This window comes from Panthera tigris, chromosome C1, assembly GCF_018350195.1.
Source record: "Panthera tigris isolate Pti1 chromosome C1, P.tigris_Pti1_mat1.1, whole genome shotgun sequence".
In the NCBI taxonomy this organism is placed as follows: domain Eukaryota; kingdom Metazoa; phylum Chordata; class Mammalia; order Carnivora; family Felidae; genus Panthera; species Panthera tigris.
The window spans coordinates 149828459-149847158 of record NC_056667.1 but is presented as its reverse complement, the minus strand read 5'-3'; the positions used below and the strand labels follow the sequence as shown (position 1 = coordinate 149847158).

The 18700-nt window shown below is 34.4% G+C and overlaps 1 protein-coding gene across 2 annotated transcripts in view; it reads right to left on the bottom strand.

Annotated features, from left to right (window-relative positions):
* Positions 1 to 18700, bottom strand: part of SLC4A10 (solute carrier family 4 member 10) — a 188251-nt gene that overhangs the window by 89315 nt on the left and 80236 nt on the right. The window contains exons 6-8 of one of the 2 annotated variants that reach the window (XM_042997242.1): positions 16188 to 16279; positions 10034 to 10191; positions 6859 to 6946 (exon numbers count right to left, since the gene is read on the bottom strand). In XM_042997242.1, coding sequence (XP_042853176.1) covers positions 6859 to 6946; positions 10034 to 10191; positions 16188 to 16279 — 338 coding nt within the window. The remainder of the gene's footprint in view (positions 1 to 6858; positions 6947 to 10033; positions 10192 to 16187; positions 16280 to 18700) is intronic. The other variant, XM_042997241.1, reaches the window with a different exon arrangement.

The window sequence follows — 18700 nt, the reverse complement described above, 5'->3', positions numbered from 1 at the left end:
TCCCTCTCTCTCTGCCCTTCCCCCACTCACAGTCTGTCTCTCTCTCCTTCAAAAATAAATAAACATTGGGGTGCCTGGGTGGCTCAGTGGGCTGAGCCTCCAACTTCGGCTCAGGTCATGATCTCGCGGTTGACAAGTTTGAGCCCCGCATGGGGCTCTGTACTGACAGCTCAGAGCCTGGGGCCTGCCATGGATTCTGTGTCTCCCTCTCTCTCTGCCCCTCCCCCACTCATGCTCTGTCTCCCTTTGTCTCAAAAATAAATATAAACATTAAAAAAAATATTTAAAAAATTTTTTAATTGCTTCAAAGGATCACATGATCTTATACCTGCTTTAGATATATGAATGTCCAAATTCATTCAGGGCAGCTGATTTCCTATTGTCTTCAAACTCCTCAGATACCACAATTTGTTTGATTTTAAATTAAAAACTTTCTTTACTATTGATTTCCTATCACCAATTTTCCCAATAGCTTTATTTTAAAGGGCTCTTCTCCCTTCTCTTTGTTTAGCTAACCTAACATTCTGATTTCAACATACATTTGACTTTTAAGAGAAGACTTCCCTGATCCCCTCTCAAACAAGATTAGACATCCTGTTAACACGTTCCTAACACCTTGTCCTTTTTCTTGATAGCTTTCACTGTAACTATAATTATTGTAATTCATTGTTAATTATATAATTAGTTGTTTAATGCTTATTTTTCCTGCTAACACATGAGCTCTGAACATTCATTTAATATTTATCAAACTATTTATATGCTAAGGATACATCAGTGGATAAAACCAACAAAAATCCATCCCCTCATGGAGCTTACATTCTAGTGGGAGGGTAGAGATGGAAAATAAACAATATAAGGAGTGTATATATTTTGTTGGAGGGTGGAAAGTCCAATACAGAAAAATGAGGTAGGAAAAGAGAATAAGGGTATAACTGGGGGGTGCTATAATTTTAAATAGGGTGATTAAGGAAGACCTCAGTGAGACATTTCAGCAAAAACCAAGGTATTGGAAGCAAGAGCTCTCCAGGCAGAGGGTATAGCCAGTGCAAAGATTCTCGGGTGAAAGCATGCATGTCATATTTGAGAAGTAGCTAGGTGGCCAAATGCTGGGAAGGAATGAGCTAGAGGGAGAGCAGCAGGAAAGGTCAGAAGGGCAGAAAGTCATCCTGGGATTTTTTAGATCTTCATAAGAATTTTGACTTTTACTCTGAATGAGATAAGAAGCTATTAGAGTGCCTTGAGCAGAAGCCTAGCTCCTGCTGTTGTCCGGAGAACAGAAGGAAGTAGGCAAGGGCAGAGAGAGCAGTAGGAGTTCTACTGCGATGGTAGAATAATAATGGTGGCATGGGCCAGGTGATGAGGGTAAGAACCAGGTGGTAGCAGTTCAGAAAGTCAGAAGTAGTAGGATTCTGCACATATTGTGAAAGTAGAGGCAGGCAGATTTACAGATAGATCGGACTTGAGTGTGAAAGAGGAGTCAAGGATGACTTCAGGGTGTTCCATGAGGCCAGTGTCCAAAGCTTTCATTTCTACCACTTTATCTCCAATATGTAGTAGGCAATAAATATATATTCTTCACAATAATAACATGAAATATTTACAATATTGTCATTCCCAGTTTGAAGATGAGGAAACTGAGGCAGAGAGAGTGGAAGTTAACTTGCTCAAGACCACACAATGAGGAAGTACCCTTTCCTTCTTTCTTTCTTCTTTCCTTTTTTCCTCCCCCGGCCCACCTCTCTTCCTTTCTTTGTTTCTTTCTCTTCTTTTAAAATATAGGAGAGTCTAGACCATCTTTATAAGGGGATAGAAATGATAGAGTAGGGAAGGAGAAACTGATAATGTAGGAACCATAATTAAGGAGCAAGTTTCAATGCAGTGGAAGGGAAGAAGGAAGGATACAGAAAAGGAAGCTGAAAAAAAGCAGCAGTGAATTAGGAAGAAACCTCAATAAATGTGTTTGTTTCCTTCAAGCCTGCTTTTAATATTTTTGGACCTTTATTCTTCTATGTTTTTCTTAGAATAAGTTTATCAAGCTCCTTGATAAATCCTGTTGGGATTTTGATTGGAATTGCATTGATTTCTCTCTCACCACCACTGCTTGCCCAAATTGTTGCAATGCCTCTCAAGTGGTCTCTCTGCTTTTTCCCTTGCTCCTCCTCAAGATAAATCGTGTCATTTCTTTTCTCAAAGTCTTTCATTTGCTTCCCAACTCCAAGTCCCTACAGAGACTGGCCTGTTGCCTCTTTGACCTCATTGCCTACTGCATTCTCCCTTTCTCCCTCCTGCCCAGCCATGTTGTCCTCTTTGCTGTTCCTCAGATATTCCTGGCAAGCTCCTGTCTCAAAGCATTTTCCCTCATTTATTCTTTTGTTTGGAAAGTATTCCCTCAGATATCTGAATAACTTGCTCCTTCTCTTTTAGGTTCCTGATTTTAACTTGCAACTGTCTCCATTCCATTCCTATCTTCCTTCCCCGCTTTGGCAGTTTCCTCCAAAGCACTTATCACCACATATCATACATTTTACTTTTATGTATTAGTCTGTCTTTTCACTAGACTATTAGCTCAATGAAAGAAAAGGCTTTTGTCTATTTTGTTCACTCATATATCCCCATCAACTGCAAAAGTGCCTGATAAATAGTTCACATTCAATAAATATTTATTGAACGAATTAATAAAGAACAAAGTGAAGAAGGAATTCAACCTAATAGAGACCAAGACTCATTATAGTAAGAATACTATAATTAAAATAGTGATGGCACAGAGATGGATGGGGTTTTTTTTGAAAAGCACTTATTACCCACCAATGAGTAAATGATGGACTAACCAATAAATGGTACTAAGCCAAGTGATTATATAAAATGAAATTGGATCTTTACCCATCTCCCATGCGAAAAGCAATTCTAGGTATATTAAAAACTTGTATATGAGAGATAAAGTAAAAAACTCATTGTACATAAAAGAATGTATCTAAGCAATAGTTCCTATTTCAAAATTTAGTTTCAAAACAAAGCACACAATTAATTTTAGTTGTTCTTCATGAAAAAAAAAGGAAAGAACAGGTATTCGACAATGTCAAATGCCAAAAGGAGATCAAGTGACACTGAGTACAGAACATGGAATAGTATATCTGGTAAATAAGGACCTTACTGAAAGCAGTTTTAGCACAGCGGTGCCAACAAAATTCGGACTGTAACCCATTGAGATGCATGAAGCTAAGATACCGAGAACTAGGTGAACACTACCCCTACAAAGCTGTTGAGATTCAGATTCAGTCAACAGTTCTTCAATGGTAGATGCTATATGAAGCAGTAGGTATTTCATTTTCAGGATGGAGGAAACCTGGACATGTATTTGATATGTATTTCTTAAATAGCTACTGTATTTGGGCATGTTCTCTGATTGAACAGAAAAGTCAGTACTGACTCAAAATCCGGGTAACAGAGAAAACTGTTGGCTCAAAAGCCAAGAACAAGAAAAAGAAAAATGATGTCACTCTCAGGAAATTTTTTGTTTTGGTCTTTCCTTTTGTTTTCATAAACATTATTTCATTATTTATGTTAACATATATTGATTTTATTTCATAAACATTATTTCAGTATGTTAATATATATTGATTTTATTATTATTTTTAAATGAATTTCATAAATACAGATTTTAAAAATTCTCAGTTTTAAGTTCTATTATGATAAATATTGGTATGCTAGTTATATAAACAAAAAGTCTTTGGTGTGCTTAATAATGTTTAAGAATGGAAAGGGATTAATACAATGGTCGTAGTGCCAATAAGCAAAATCATATGATTTATCTCTAGCAATGCTTAACAGAAAGGAACAAAATAGATTACTCAATTGATTCAAGATCACGTATTGCTAAGAGGACTAGCACATTCAGTCATTAACTCATTAAAAAAAAATTATTAAACCCTGACTGAAGACCAGATGCCAGGCTAGCTGAGTCTAAAGATACAAAAGGAAAAGACAGACTATGTATGTACAAGAAGTTTCCAGTATGGAGAGGAGAAAAACAAACAGAGCTCAGGCAACAAAAAGTTTTTTTGAGCACCTGATAAAATCAGGGCACAAAAATGAATAATAAGTGGTAACAGCTGTCACAGAATTTACAATTTGATACTGTAATCCGATTCATCAGTTCCTTAACTAAACTTTATGAATCAAACTAAATTTTGTTCTTAATGAGTGTAATTATTCATTGCCTTCAAAGCAATTAGATAAGCAGAACAACTTGTCTACCTGTGTTTTGAACAACAACAAAAAAGTGCTTTCTCTTTTAAAAGAGAAAACACTTAAATATTTCTTGATATTCAATTAATGCACTATTATAATTAATATGCCCTTTATCGTTAATCGCCCTCGTCTTCTATAGTAACTTTCTGGCTGAGTTTCTGCTTCTCTATCCCACTGGTGAGAGTTACAAATTACTCTAAAACTAAGCTCTAAACTTTCAAATCTAAGGGATTTATGTTTGAGCCCTCATTAGATGGCCAATGCTTGTTCTCAAATTGGGTAGTTCTCTTTAATCAGGGAAATAGATGGAAATCCTTTCTTTCTCTGCTATCACTCTCACCCTAAAATTTAAAAAACATGGATGTTTCTCTGTTGTTCCACACCCAGTGGATTAGTTTAAAAAAACTTTGGATGGGGCGCCTGGGTGGTTCAGTCGGTTGAGCGTCCGACTTCAGCTCGGGTCACGATCTCACGGTTCGTGAGTTCGAGCCTCGCGTCAGGCTCTGGGCTGATGGCTCAGAGCCTGGAGCCTGCTTCCGATTCTGTGTCTCCCTCTCTCTCTGCCCCTCCCCCATTCATGCTCTGTCTCTCTCTGTCTCAAAAATAAATAAACATTAAAAAATTTAAAAAAAATAAAAATAAAAATAAATAAAAATAAATAAAAAAACTTTGGAATTGAAATCTTTCTGTTGAGAAAGTCTTGACGCCTAATTGGGGAAAGGAAGAATTAGGAAGAGAGATACGTTGAGTATATATGTACCTCCCATGACCCAACGTGTCCCTCTTATCGTATAACCTATCCCATGCCCCAGAAACAGCTTAATGTAATGTCCTCATGTCTTAAGATGTGGAAACATAACACAAAATACATGTTTATAAAAGTGACAGTACTTAAATTGTGGACTACAAATCACAGTGGCATATATTTTGCAATGCTGTAAAAATTGTAAAATATTAATCATTATGGAACCACTTAAAGCAAAGATACTGTGTCTTCTCATGAGAGTTCTACTAGGGCAAGTGGTTGGTCTTCCTGAAGCCCTTTTTTTTAACTCCCCTGTCTTCTCTCAGATGTCCTCAATAAAATGACATTCACTGTAGTGGACCGAGTAGTGTCCTCTCAAAACATAAATCCACCTGAACCTCAGAATGTGACCTTATTTGGAATAAGGGTCTTTGCAGATATAATGGAGGTAAAGATCTCAGGATAAAAATCATCCTAAATTAGAGTGAGCCCTAAATTCAATGACAGGTGTTCTTGTAAGAGACAGAAAAGAAGAAAACACAGAGGCACAGGGGAGAAGGCCACATGAAGATGGAGGTGAAGACTGGAATTTTGCCACCACAAGGCAAGAAATGCCAGGAGCCACCAGAAGCTGGAGAGACAAGGAAACATTCTCCCCTAGAGCCTTCAGAGAGAATGTGGTCCTACTGACACCTTGAGTTCACACTTCTAGCTCCCCAAAATGTGAGAAAATAAATTATTCTTGTCTTAATCACCTAGTTTATGATAATTTCTATGGCAGCCATAGAAAACTAATACACTCGTTGATTCTCAAACTGATGAAAAATATGTTTTTCTTCTGGTTTTTGGTTTCCTATGTGTAAATATCAATAACAAATCCATACAAAACCATAAAACATAATTTAGACAGATATAATAGAATTTATATCAAACCCTAAAGTTCAAAATTTCAGATTTCATAAACCTAAGGAAAAGTTATATAACAATACTAATTTTTTTTTCAAATTTTTAATCCAAAGCCATGTATTTCAATAAATACATTAAATTCTTTAGATGAGATTCTAGAAAACGTATAACCTGTTTATTATTTACTACTAAATTTTGAATGTATGGCCCTTCTGTGGTCTTTTGTACTTGCTCTTCTTTAACAATTAAAAACAATAAAAAATAGACTTCCATAAGGCGCTGGGGATACAAGAAACCAGTTATATGTTAGCACTTATGTTCTTATTTTCATGATCATACATTTTTGAGACATATACCTCTTTGAGAAGCTGCTAAAAACTTTTTTCCAGTCCAAAAAAAAGTACATACAAATTTTTTACACAGAAAAATTTGTGTGCTGTATCATAAAGATCACAGCCCCCTTGAAATCCATCTGTAGCTCCTCTAATGGTTCAAAGACTCTCAGGTTAAGAACATTCAGGCAAAACTGTAAAGAGAGTTGATAGATGTTGCATAGCTTTTGGTGTCATATATACTATTCAGATACACTGTCATCGTTTTCTCTTGAGGTCCTAAAATTATTTTGCCCAAAATAATTATAAGATTTGTAATGATATTAACAATGGCACTCACTTTAGCAGGACATACACTATAAGGGAATATTAATAAATATCTTCTAAATGTCACTAAATAAAGAATTTTCTCTAGAGTATGAGGTTTTAAAGCATTATATTCATGTGTGTGAATTTATTACCCCTTTCAAACAAATTTTTTCAAAGGAAATTTTATACTGGAAACATAGAAGAAGGGGGATTTAATAGAGAGAAATCTGATTCACAACAAATAGTCATGAATACAGGAACTCCAAAAGTTAAGTGTACCTAATGGGGAAAATGTTCCCAATGAACTTGAATAAATACCTCATCTGTCATTAGGGTTGCAATTGATCTGCCAATCTCATGGTACTGTTGACCCTTTCCCAGGGGTCCCAGAAGAATGAACAAAAATCTGTAATTAAGAAGAAAAAAAAACAAAAAGTTTCAAGGTAGAAATATAAAAAATAACTTTAATAGTTACAGAATCACTCAGCTTAAAGGACTTATTTAAGATGGGGGATTTGATGTAAAATACTTACATATTTTTTCACAGTTTATTATTGTTTGGAAACATTTTAAGATGATTTCCACTTATGCTTAAGATCCCTAAGCAATGGGAATCCATGGTTATTTTGATCTCAGTATTTTCCCATATAGTTACCCTTAGAGCCTACATGATAGTGAGAATCTTAAGGATTGTATAATCCTTAGAGGAGGAAGGTGAGAAAAGTAAAATATGATTAAGCTTTTCTGAATTATAAGGAAGAGAACTCACTAATATTCAAATTGTAGCATCGGGTAAAGAGGAAAAAGGTAACATAATAGTATAAACAAAGAAAGAACATGGTCAAAAAAATAGCAGTTATATGTGCAATTTACATTAAATAAAAAAAATTGTCAGGAATCAAAGATAAATTAGGCAGAAGAAACAGGGAGTTAATGATCTATTAATTCCAATTATGGAGGAATATAAATACTAGCTACATTGTGATATTCCATCTAAATTAGACTGAAAGTCTAGCAAACTCATCGTCACAACTGGAGCTTTTGAAGAAATCCATACACGCTCTAGTTTTGGAGGACTCTGGCAATTGTCTCTGAAAAAGGTCAATGCTGCAGAGAAATTGAGAAAATTTTAAAATGCCCTATATTCTGCAATATAATTCAGTGGTATTAATTTGCTAAGTGGTTTATGTTCTTATGTGTGAAGACTAAATAGCTTTATAAGGTATACCAAATCAGATACTATACTCCTACCTTTCATTTAACTATAAACTTTAAAGATTGTACATGTTTTTACACGAAGCATATATTGCACAGTCTTAGAGAGTCTGACATCGATTTTTTTGTGTTAGTTTTACCTGAACCCAAGTCAATTTCTACTATACAGAAATGTCTACTACACATTTAAAAGAGGACCAGCTTACTGTGGTGGCAGGTGCTTTATCAACTATAATACTTTTAAGAAATTTTATAACCTATGTACATCTTGCTGTTTTTCAGGTTTCCACTTCATGGGCTATTTATAAAGTCCTAAAAAATTATTTTCTGACATTTTTACTATGTGTGCTATTATATTCATGGTGTGCCCTTTGTCCTCCGAAGAAAGAATAATTAGGAACCTTGAACAGCTTTCTTTATTCTACTTGTCTAACTAATCTTCTTCCATTTTTCACCTTTCCAAACTAAATAGTCTAGTCTTTTTAATCTCTCTCTTACACAGTGGCTCTACTGTGCCCCTAATTTTTCCTCCATTGTTCTCTACACATATTTTGCTATGTCAGTATGAAATGAGGTCACCTAAACCTTGACAGTTTTCAAAGTGAGGGTATGTAACCCCATTAAGGCTTTTCTCTACTCCTGGGAATTTTTCTTTTCTCTCCTTTGAAATACAGGAACTATCATTGTCATAAATAGCCATCATTGATGCAGAATTTCATCAGACACCTTCCTAAATGGTGGAACAAGAATTCACTGCTTGGAGGACTGAAAAGGAACTTTAAACTACTAAAATAATGCCTCTACAATTAGTAAGTCTGATATCTTACACCTGAAGTCCAAATTCCCAGAAACTCTGAATAGGTTGCAAGTTGTATATAGAAAAAATGCGGTCTAATCAGAGAGTCAGATGCCACGTTAATGTGCTCAAGTTTTCTTCCCTCTTTTTAATAAAAGTTGGCATGTATCAGAAGTCTTGGGAACCCTCCCACAGGATGAACGGACACTTCTTCCTACAACCTGAATGGTAACCAGGTTCCTGTCTCAAATCTGTTCCTGTCACAGATTCAGGGATGGGGTCACCAGATCCCACTTCCCTTTGCTGAGCTCTTATGAAATGAGGCCTCTCCTGGCTAAACTAGTCCACATTTTTGGAATATTTTATCCACCAGCAAAGCACAGAGTGATATAATATGCTATGTTTTTAGTTAAGGCCAAAGATCCATGGAGGAAACGTATTTTACAAACCAAGAACCTGAACTCTTCATTACTTTTAAATTGGCTGAGGCATTCAGTGTTTGGAAGTTGAAGGATACTAAAGCATCTGGAACAGTTGCATCAATCAGAGGGCACCAATCATGGGGGAAATGGGGCCCTCCTTAAGTATGTTTTGCTATATGAATGCAGATGGAGTAAATAGCTGTCTGTATACAGGAATCACATTTAATGGGAGGGAAAGGGAAGAAAACAAGGTCCACTGAATGAATCGCTAGGAACCTAACATGCTGAAGTTAATGTTCTTTTCTTTTTTCCACAGTTTTGCCCATGGACATATATTTTATTTATAAAATAGAGATAAACTATAAACAATGTAATTCAGTTCGTATTATCCTTAAGTCGTTAGTTTCTATGTATAGTTGAATGAAAAATATGTTTAGGTAATCAAATTAAATTTGCACTTTTGATTTGACTTCAACAACAGTACCATGATGCTACTACCAATAATTCTTCAGACTCTGCATGGGAAACACATATATGCCTGGGATGGAAATACACACTATATTAGATAGAGCAAGGCCTCTCTTAATGATGGCACTTGCATGTATTTGGAAGGCATACTAATTCAAGCATAAGCTATGAAACTTTTACCTTTCTGAGTCTAACCACACTCATATACAAGATCCTCTCTTTAGCCCACAATCAATTTTTAGCCACATTGCAATCCTTGAGGACAGCCCAACACGTTACCCTTTTTATCAACATTATAAGAAAGGATTTGTATGGTGATATTGACCAGGGTATTCAGAGATGAGGAGGATGCCTAACAGAAAACATCGGAGTTTGAGAGAAAGGAGGAAAGAACAGAATAATTTTTAAAGTATTTTTCTCCTCTTCCACAAACAAGAATTTTGCGCATTTCACATTCGTTTCTAGGAGAACTTTCAGAGGAAATTATACTTATTTACTCTTTGTTTTCTTGTTTTGGTTTTGGACAATTTCTTTTACCAAAAAAAAAAAAATGGTTTCAGAAAAATGCAAAAGATGCTCTTATACTTTTTACCTGGTTGGAATTGGGACTTCAGCCAGGCCTTGAAGCAATACAGCAGGAGACAACCTCACAAACGCAACCACAGTTCGATCCAAGAATTCCAATTCCCCAACTAAGATGTTTGAAGCTTCAGCACCCGGAGGAATCTTTTTCATAAAATGCAGATCAACCTGAGAGCATCACAAAGTAAAATAAGATAAACCAAAATTTGCTAAGTCATATCCCAGCACAGTGTTTCACAAGTGGTAACCCATCAATAAACATAGGTGAAATAAATATAACTTCTATAAATAATATGTAAATCAAGTTTTAACATAGTTAAACATCTCATTTGCCCTTTAAAAATAATAACTTTCTTCCTGTGTGTTTTTCGAAGTTCTCATATAGAAGGTGAATACTCTAGTTCCTCTATTCAATGTTTTTAAAAGAAGCTTCTTCAGCATCAGCAATCTTGAAATTTTCAGGGAGAAAAGCATATGTGCTCAATTAGATGAATATATTTTAATCATCATTTAATTAGTATTTGCCAATAGGCTTAAATATTTTTATATTATGTTATCTTAATTTTGTGACAAAATATTTCAACTAATACTCAAAATATGCCTATTTCAAAAGAAATATAATCATGTTTTTCTTTATAGTATAAATTATGATTTTAGTCTATCTTCTAGTTTTTCTATATCCTTCACATTCTATACTTGGCCTGACCACTCTTCAATTTTAATTTCTCATCAGACATTAGAATTTAAATATAGCAAAGTAAAGAAAACAATAAATGTATTAACATTTGACGTTGCTGAACGGGCAGAGTTGAATTTCTGATATGAGATGTCTGTGGTTGAAATGAATGAACACAAAACAAAAGCGATCATTTACAAGAAAAAATGCTTAAAGGGCGAAGTCTGAAAAATGATTGTAAAACACTCTCAAAAGTAAATATCAATTTTTAATGGACAGGGCCTCAGTGAAAACTAAGCAATGACTTTAAAGTCAATTTCACAAGGCCTATTTCTTGTTTCTAATTTATTTGAGTTGCTTTTTATAGATACCTTTTTGTAGGGAGAGTAAGAGTATATCTGCTATAGTAACTGGTTTATGCTCTCATGTGAATGAAATGGGGGCCCAAGATCAAAGTCGGAATAGGTGCGAAGAGAGAAAAGAGCTTCAGTAAATATAGGTGAGGCTTGGATTTTTTTCTTTTGCAAATTTAATGATTTGAAAAGATTTTTTCTGAGAAGTTTACAATGAAAAAAATTAAAACTTTTGGATGAGGACCTTAGGAAGTCCACCGCCAGACTGTAGTGACTACATTTAATATGTTGCTTTCAGAAATCAAGACCTCAGCATAGCTATTTGGAAGGATTATAACTACTTAATTTTTCTGTAAGATATGAGTGTCATAAAACATAAATCCTATTATGTGATGCATACATTTTATCACAAGGATTAAACATAAAAATAATCTTCAGTACTCCACTAAAAATAGTAAACAGAACCAATATTCTATTTTAAAGAAAAAGAAAAATGATTTAACAAACCAAAACTGCCTATAAAAAATTATGACAAGTATTATAAATTGCAAAATTTTCAAACTACAAATATACTTCCAAATATAAATCTGTAAATTCATAAAACATATACATTGGGATATCATATGCTAAATATTTTCCTTTTATAGAATCCTTAACTTATAGATACAAAGTATTATTTACCTTAATACTGGAAGGTTAAATTTCATGGGAATTTTTATCATATTTTTGTATTTATTTTTCTAGCTAGAAGAAATGCACACTTTGAAAATGCTTTAAATTGGTAATGCTTTACAATTTTATAATGCATACATTTTCAAGAAGGGAATAAAAGATACACTATTAGCCCTGTGACAAAAACATAGTATATTTTCATCTTCATAAGTCTTTTAGAGCCTAACAAACAACAAAGTTTTTTCTCCCAATGGAAATAACAATTACACAATGTTAATACACTGGAACAAAATTTAAACTAAGAAAAAAGCTCTTTAAGAAAATCTACAAATGATAAATAGGAATTATATTGGTAATAGCCATCACAACTTTACTGAGAAATTTAAATTCCACCCAAAACTTTCTATAAGTTTATTTATTGTTTGGCAAATGTCATAGGCTTCACTATTGAAGTCTGTGCCTCACACTGGTGGCAATCATACAAATAAATGCCTTAAGATGCAATTTAATTAATTAAGGAGTGCATAGTGTGCTAAAAATAGTCAAATTTACAAAAGGAAATATATGGTCCTAGCATTTGAATTATTTTTGTATTACATAATACATAATATATCTTGATTTATGTCTGTTGTTTAGAAAAAACATTAAAATACACAGAATTTGAGGTTTAGCAAATTTATCTTTTGCTTTGAAATGTAATAACTTATAGCTTATCTGGAGTAGCCATTATATTATACTCATTACATTCTATTATTCTTGGAGTAGTCATATATTTGGGGGTAAGGGATTATATAACACATCATCTAATTATATTATTGCATTATACAATTACATATTATACTGTTCCTGGATTAGCCCTATATTTTTGTATTTGTGCTAATATACTGTTCATAAGAACCTTATCTGACAATCAAACCTTTTAATATAACAATTGTCTCCAAGACAATCCTCAAGTGGACTCAAACACTTGGAATGAGCACAAAGAAACCCTGGGATTTTCTTGTTCTCTGAACAGGACCTTGAAGAAATCAAGCTATACTCTTATGAATATGGATGTACACTCAGGCTTCTGGGCTCTCTAGAAATTTATGCTGAGAAGGGAAAGATGCTTTATGCTGGGCATTTTGTACTTAAGCTGTGGGTGAGAAACAGGCATATCTCTAGGGAACAAGGTTAGACAGAAGATCATGGTGAAACAAGAAGTGTCTGGACAAGCCACATGCTGAGATGGGAAGGAAATGCTGATGGGACTTCAGGGAGAAAGCTTAAGTCTTAAGGCCATTATAGAAAGCACAAGAAAATTAATAGGGATTCTCTGGGGGAGAAATGGTGTTGTGACACTAACCAGCCAGTGATCTTGAGCAGCTCTCTTTCTCTGGGATTCAGCTTTCTCACTTTCTAAATGAGAAGATTTCCAAGGTTTTCTACTGTTCAGGGATTTAATAATCCAACTCACTGTAGTACGTTTCACATACTAAAGACGGATGCAGAGGAAAGTTCTCTCTACATAGAAAATAATATGAAGTCCTCTTTGGATCTTTTGAAATAAAAGAAACATTACCAACATCTGAGAAACACTAAAATAGTCATCTCCATGTCAGTTTAAAAAACAAAGAGATATGGAGTGTTTTCACACATCTGCTTTTTAAAAGCATTATGGGAAGCAAAAAACCTGATAACTCAGATTATGTTCAAAAACATTCCTTAAGTTAATGAATTTAGTGAGCTTATCCATTGGAAGGGTTACAAATATGTAGATTGAGGGCACTTGAATGGCTTAGTTGGTTAAGCATCTGACTTTGGCTCAGGTCATGATCTTGCAGTTCATGAGTTCGAGCCCCGTGTCAGGCTCCGTGCTGACAGCTCAGAGCCTGGAGCCTGCTTCAGATTCTGTGTCTCCCTCTCTCTCCGGCCCTCCCCTGCTCACGCTCTCTCTTTCTCTCTCAAAAATAAACATTAAAAAAAATTTTTTTAATGTAGATGGAATATACCAAAGATATAGGATCAAGTCACATGTCCTTAACATCTCAAAATTCTAATGGGTTTTGGAATCTAAACATTAAAGCTTAAATATTTACATAGACACAGTAACCTGAAGACTAGCCAAGCTTTGAGCAAATTCACTATCAAAGTGAAGTCATTAGAGCTAAAAATAACAACAAACAAAACAAAACAAAAACAAAAAAAACTTTATCTCATGTACCTATAAAATCTGGCATGAAAATTTATTTCCATAATGATGGATCACATGTGATTTTCCCCAACCCTATTACTCCGCCCTCCCAGATTATGAGGTAAAAAGTATTACTTGGAAAAAAGTTCCAGAACTAAAGGTTTAAATTCTATTAAATCTCATAGGATTTATTCAACAAATACATCTCAAGCACTGTTCAAGGCATGAGACATCCAGAGAAGACCAAAATATATTATATTCTGGTCTAGTATTTATTTTTGATACTACTATTTCCACTAATATTAACAACAACAACAACTACAGCAGCCACATTTTACTGAACATCTACTATATGCTCAGCACTCTGCCAGGCTCTGTGTATATATTCTCATTTAATCTTTACAACAAAATTATAAATAGGTATTGTTATTCTTATTTTTCAAATAAGGAAGCTGAAGTTCAGAGAACTTCTCCAAGATCAGATCACTTATAAACGCTAGAGTTAGAATTCATGAACTGATTCTCTTCCTCAAAAGCCACGTTCTTTCCAGTGCCCCATGATATGCATGAAACACTGAGGAATATAGATGGTTGGCACTGAGTAGAGGGCTATAAAAATTTCACTTGCCTGTTAAAAGATGAAATGGACCAGTGATTGGAAATGTAATAAGGAAGAAAAGGGTTAAAGGAAAGAATGTATATCTTTTCTCTCTTCTGTAGTTCTAATTGTTTTGGGGGACCTGAACATAAGACTACTGTCTCCAACGGGCAGTATTCATTTGCTTTCAAATGTGATAAAGCATTGGTGAAGGCTGCAAAGATAGGTCAGAGAACTAAAAGCAAAATGATATGGAGATATAAAATTCAGTGTCAAGGGGTTATATCCTTTAAACAAGTTAAAAGGTAGTTTATTTGAAAGGATGTGATTTATTATCCTTGTTTTTGAGAATGTTAAATATGCCCTTGTTATACTGTTAGTGCCTGCATAAATAGGTAAGCAACTTTTTATGTCACTGCTTTTAAGATATTGTTTCAAATGAAGAATTTCAGAAATTAAATATATGGCAGTTTCTGACAATTTTGTTCCAACTTGCAGATGAATGAAGATGTGATGCTTTAAAAAGATGTGTTTTTTGGAGCGGCAAATGGAATACATTTGAACTGGCTTAATATTTGAATCACATGCCTCCATACGGTGAAATGAGCTTTGAACCACTGGAGAAACATAGCCCGAGTGTGCCCTCACCTCTCTCTCTTGCTGGTGTGGAGGTCCTTTTTCATGCCTTTGTTTCATCCCACAGGGACTAGTATGCCCCTTTTGTTGGCCTCCCAGTCCCTGCACGCATAATTAACAGACTTAAGCTGGTACACCATGCTCCCACGGAGACTTCGCCAGGCACCAGAGGGAGAACATGCACATGACTAGACCTAGGCCACTTGGGCATTGGCAGAGGCATTCTGAAACAGCAACAAGGAGCTGATGGCCATTAATCTTCAGAAGCTTGATGCAGGCAACTTCCTCTGCTCTGCCTCCCTTTCCCACCTCCTCCCACTGTTAAAGTGATTGCCAGTGCTAAGCATTTTAGGGGGGAAAAGAAATCACTCTGGGTTAGGACTGTTTCAGCCACTCAGATAAAGAGGATTGTTGACTCTCTTTAGTTTTCGTTAACAGGGAAACGCCTCTTTCCTGTTCAAGCGTTAGTTTGCTATAACCTACAATAGCACATATACAATGTCAAGAATTTGCTGACCAAAATCACATGTATTCTATTTTCTTAGAATACGTTCAGGTAAATGATTTCATTTGAATTGTCTCTATTTAGATGTATCCCCCAGCAGAGTCAGTTTTTATCATGTTTTTATTCAAAATTCTGTTGCCTTATTATATTCTAGTGTTTCCCTACACTAATGCCTTGCTATATTACCATGATGAATCTTTATATGATTTGTTTTTCCACAGAGGAAAAATGATTTTGAAAAAAAATAACCAGCAAAACTTTTCATCAATAAACTTCTGTGATATTGTCTGTGAAGTCATCTTTCTTTCTACAGGAGATACATTATACCAAGTGGCTGAAACCTGAAGACGGTACATAAAACTTACACATTTGGTTTTGTGAATAAGCAAAATGTTACATGTGAACTTAAATGCTAATCTATTACAGGATCAAGCTTTGGCTAAGAAACCAAAACAGCGCATGCAAAAAGTTGTGTCAACACCTCTTAAAGTGGGTAGTAATGTCTAGCAATAATTCAGCAGCTTACTTAAATGAGAGAGAGAAAAGCTTACCTTGCTAAAGTCAACAGTGCTGTTTTCTCTGCTCACATCATTTTTATTTTCAACACAGGCTGGAGCAGACTGAGGAGAAACAACCTGACCTGCTAAAAGAAATTGTTATTACAGAATACAAACAATTACTTACAGAATTCTAGACAGATTGAGTGAAAAATGAATTAATCTAGGCTAACAGAGGTTTCTTAATGAATTTATGAGGTAAGCATGAAAGGTCAATATAAATAGATCTATATCAATACAAAACTCTTTATTTATTAGTTACAGATAGAAATGGGAGAATTCAGTCAAGAAAAAGAAAGCCAATTCTTAGATTAAAACTCAATAACTAAAAGTTATTCTCTATAAAGAAAATCAGCTACAAAATATTTAAATCTAATCCTGGTTTGGAAACATCACTGATTTCTAAATTTCATCCAAAACTAATGACAGGTATAGATGACATATATTCATGAAAGGATAGATATCTATTACGACTTAAGCTCAATCTGAAGAATTTTAAATGTAAAGTTTTTTTTTAAGGGAAATATCTGAAAAGTACACAACTTATTGATGACTTCTAGTGCATCTGAAAAAAACAATGAGAAAAAATTCTTTGACAATAACACTTAGAGATTTCTAAATGAGAGGTCCAAGTAGAAATACCCTTCCCTTACTCAGTACTAACACTTTGAATATGATTTTATCCTTGTTGCTACACAATTATATAAGCGTACTGATATTGGTCTTCATGGGAAAAGATCAATAACCTTGAATTGCATTAGTCTTCCATTAACACCAACCAGCAACCTCATTACTTTGTAGTCTTTTTCCCATTAGGAAGATTATGACATTAGTTAAATAAATGGACGGTAGAGGAGGGGATGTGACTATGTGTATTTAAATTCCAGTTCACTAAATATGAAACATCTTTTTCAATCACAACTTATCTGAAATCTGCCCAAACTCTGCAATTAAATGATAAAAATTAACTAACTCTGCTTAATTTCACTTGTGTCTTTCTTCTTCTTCCAAAATCTCTCCCTATCCTCACTTGTTACTTTTGCTGGGAAATCAGTAATGACAAATCAGCTTTGAAGCCTTGACCATATTTATGACCATAACTCATGACTTCAAATTACTGCTCTTATTCTCCTCAGTCTTAGGAGTACTCTCTCCTCTCTGCCCGCCTCTTCTCTGTATCTACCTAAATCCCAATTTTATTCAAAGTTCACCTTTACTCTCATCTTTTCTAGTTACTAGAGTCTGTGCTTATCTGGACTTCTCTAAACTCCTAGTATATATACAAATAGGACCTTTTCTTTAAACTCTCTCCTGAAATCCCACTTACTCCTCGTTACCTAGAAATTACCAAGTGTGACTTAAAATACTAATAATTTACTTTCAAATATTACTATAATTTTGTTTTGGGAACTGTTAAGGCTCTCAGGCAGTGGTCATTTATTAATAGGTACAATTTTTTTTATTTTAAAATTGTTATATTGCCAGAAAGTAATGGACTTAAGATTCTTCCAAAACTTAAATATTTCTCTGCTTTCGCTAAACAAACTAAAATAATATATTTGGTGAAGATTTTAAAAATGAATTTTCAAGAGAATTTACCTCAAACTATGTGTGCACATTCTGATTATATCATATTCCAAGAAAAATAGGAACGTCAGAGAAACAACAGACTTAAGCTGCATCAATTATTTTCATTCTCCCATTTCTAACTGCAGTGTGCAGCTATGACTGTGAACTTTTCATTAGCAGCCATTTCATTTATCATTCTCAAAATAATAACCGTAATCTTAAAAAACCTTTTACATAATGCATTTGTGCTAACAGATGTCTTCAATCACCAGTTTCACATCATTTCTCCATATTTTCATGAATTAGAACATTAGATGTATTTAAACCTAAATTTACTGGATGTTGTATAAAATTGAGTGGTGACATTCAAGGTATGGAAAAATTAAATAAACATATATCAGCTTTCTTATAATAATTTATTTCATGTGGTTTAAAATTACATGGAGGGACAATTATTTAATTCGATCAGTAAATACATGCAAAAAGAGAGTCAACCCAATGAGAAGTCACCAACTTCAAAGAGATTATATGGGATAGACAGTGCGCCGTAACTTAATATCTGAATAAACTGGATAGCCTATGTTTTCACATATATACTTTAAAAGCAGAATATTTTATAAATTAACTCCAGCTCATGTGATATCTTTTAAACGTGGGCACTAGTATTTCCTCTTATAAATATTAACATTTTGAGATTCATTGTTCTCTATGCTATTCTTGTTCTAAGGTGATGAAAATTTTAAAAAATATTATCTCATAAAGGTGGTAATCAGGAAAAGATTCGAGTTCTATTTCTATGACTATTTGAAGTGATATGGATAATGACCTAGTGGACAGTTTTAATTAGCAGGAGACAGAGTAGATGATGACAGGAAATTTCTTGCAAGTTCTAGATTCTACAGATGTGTACAGAATGTATGCTGACACAGGAAAAAGGC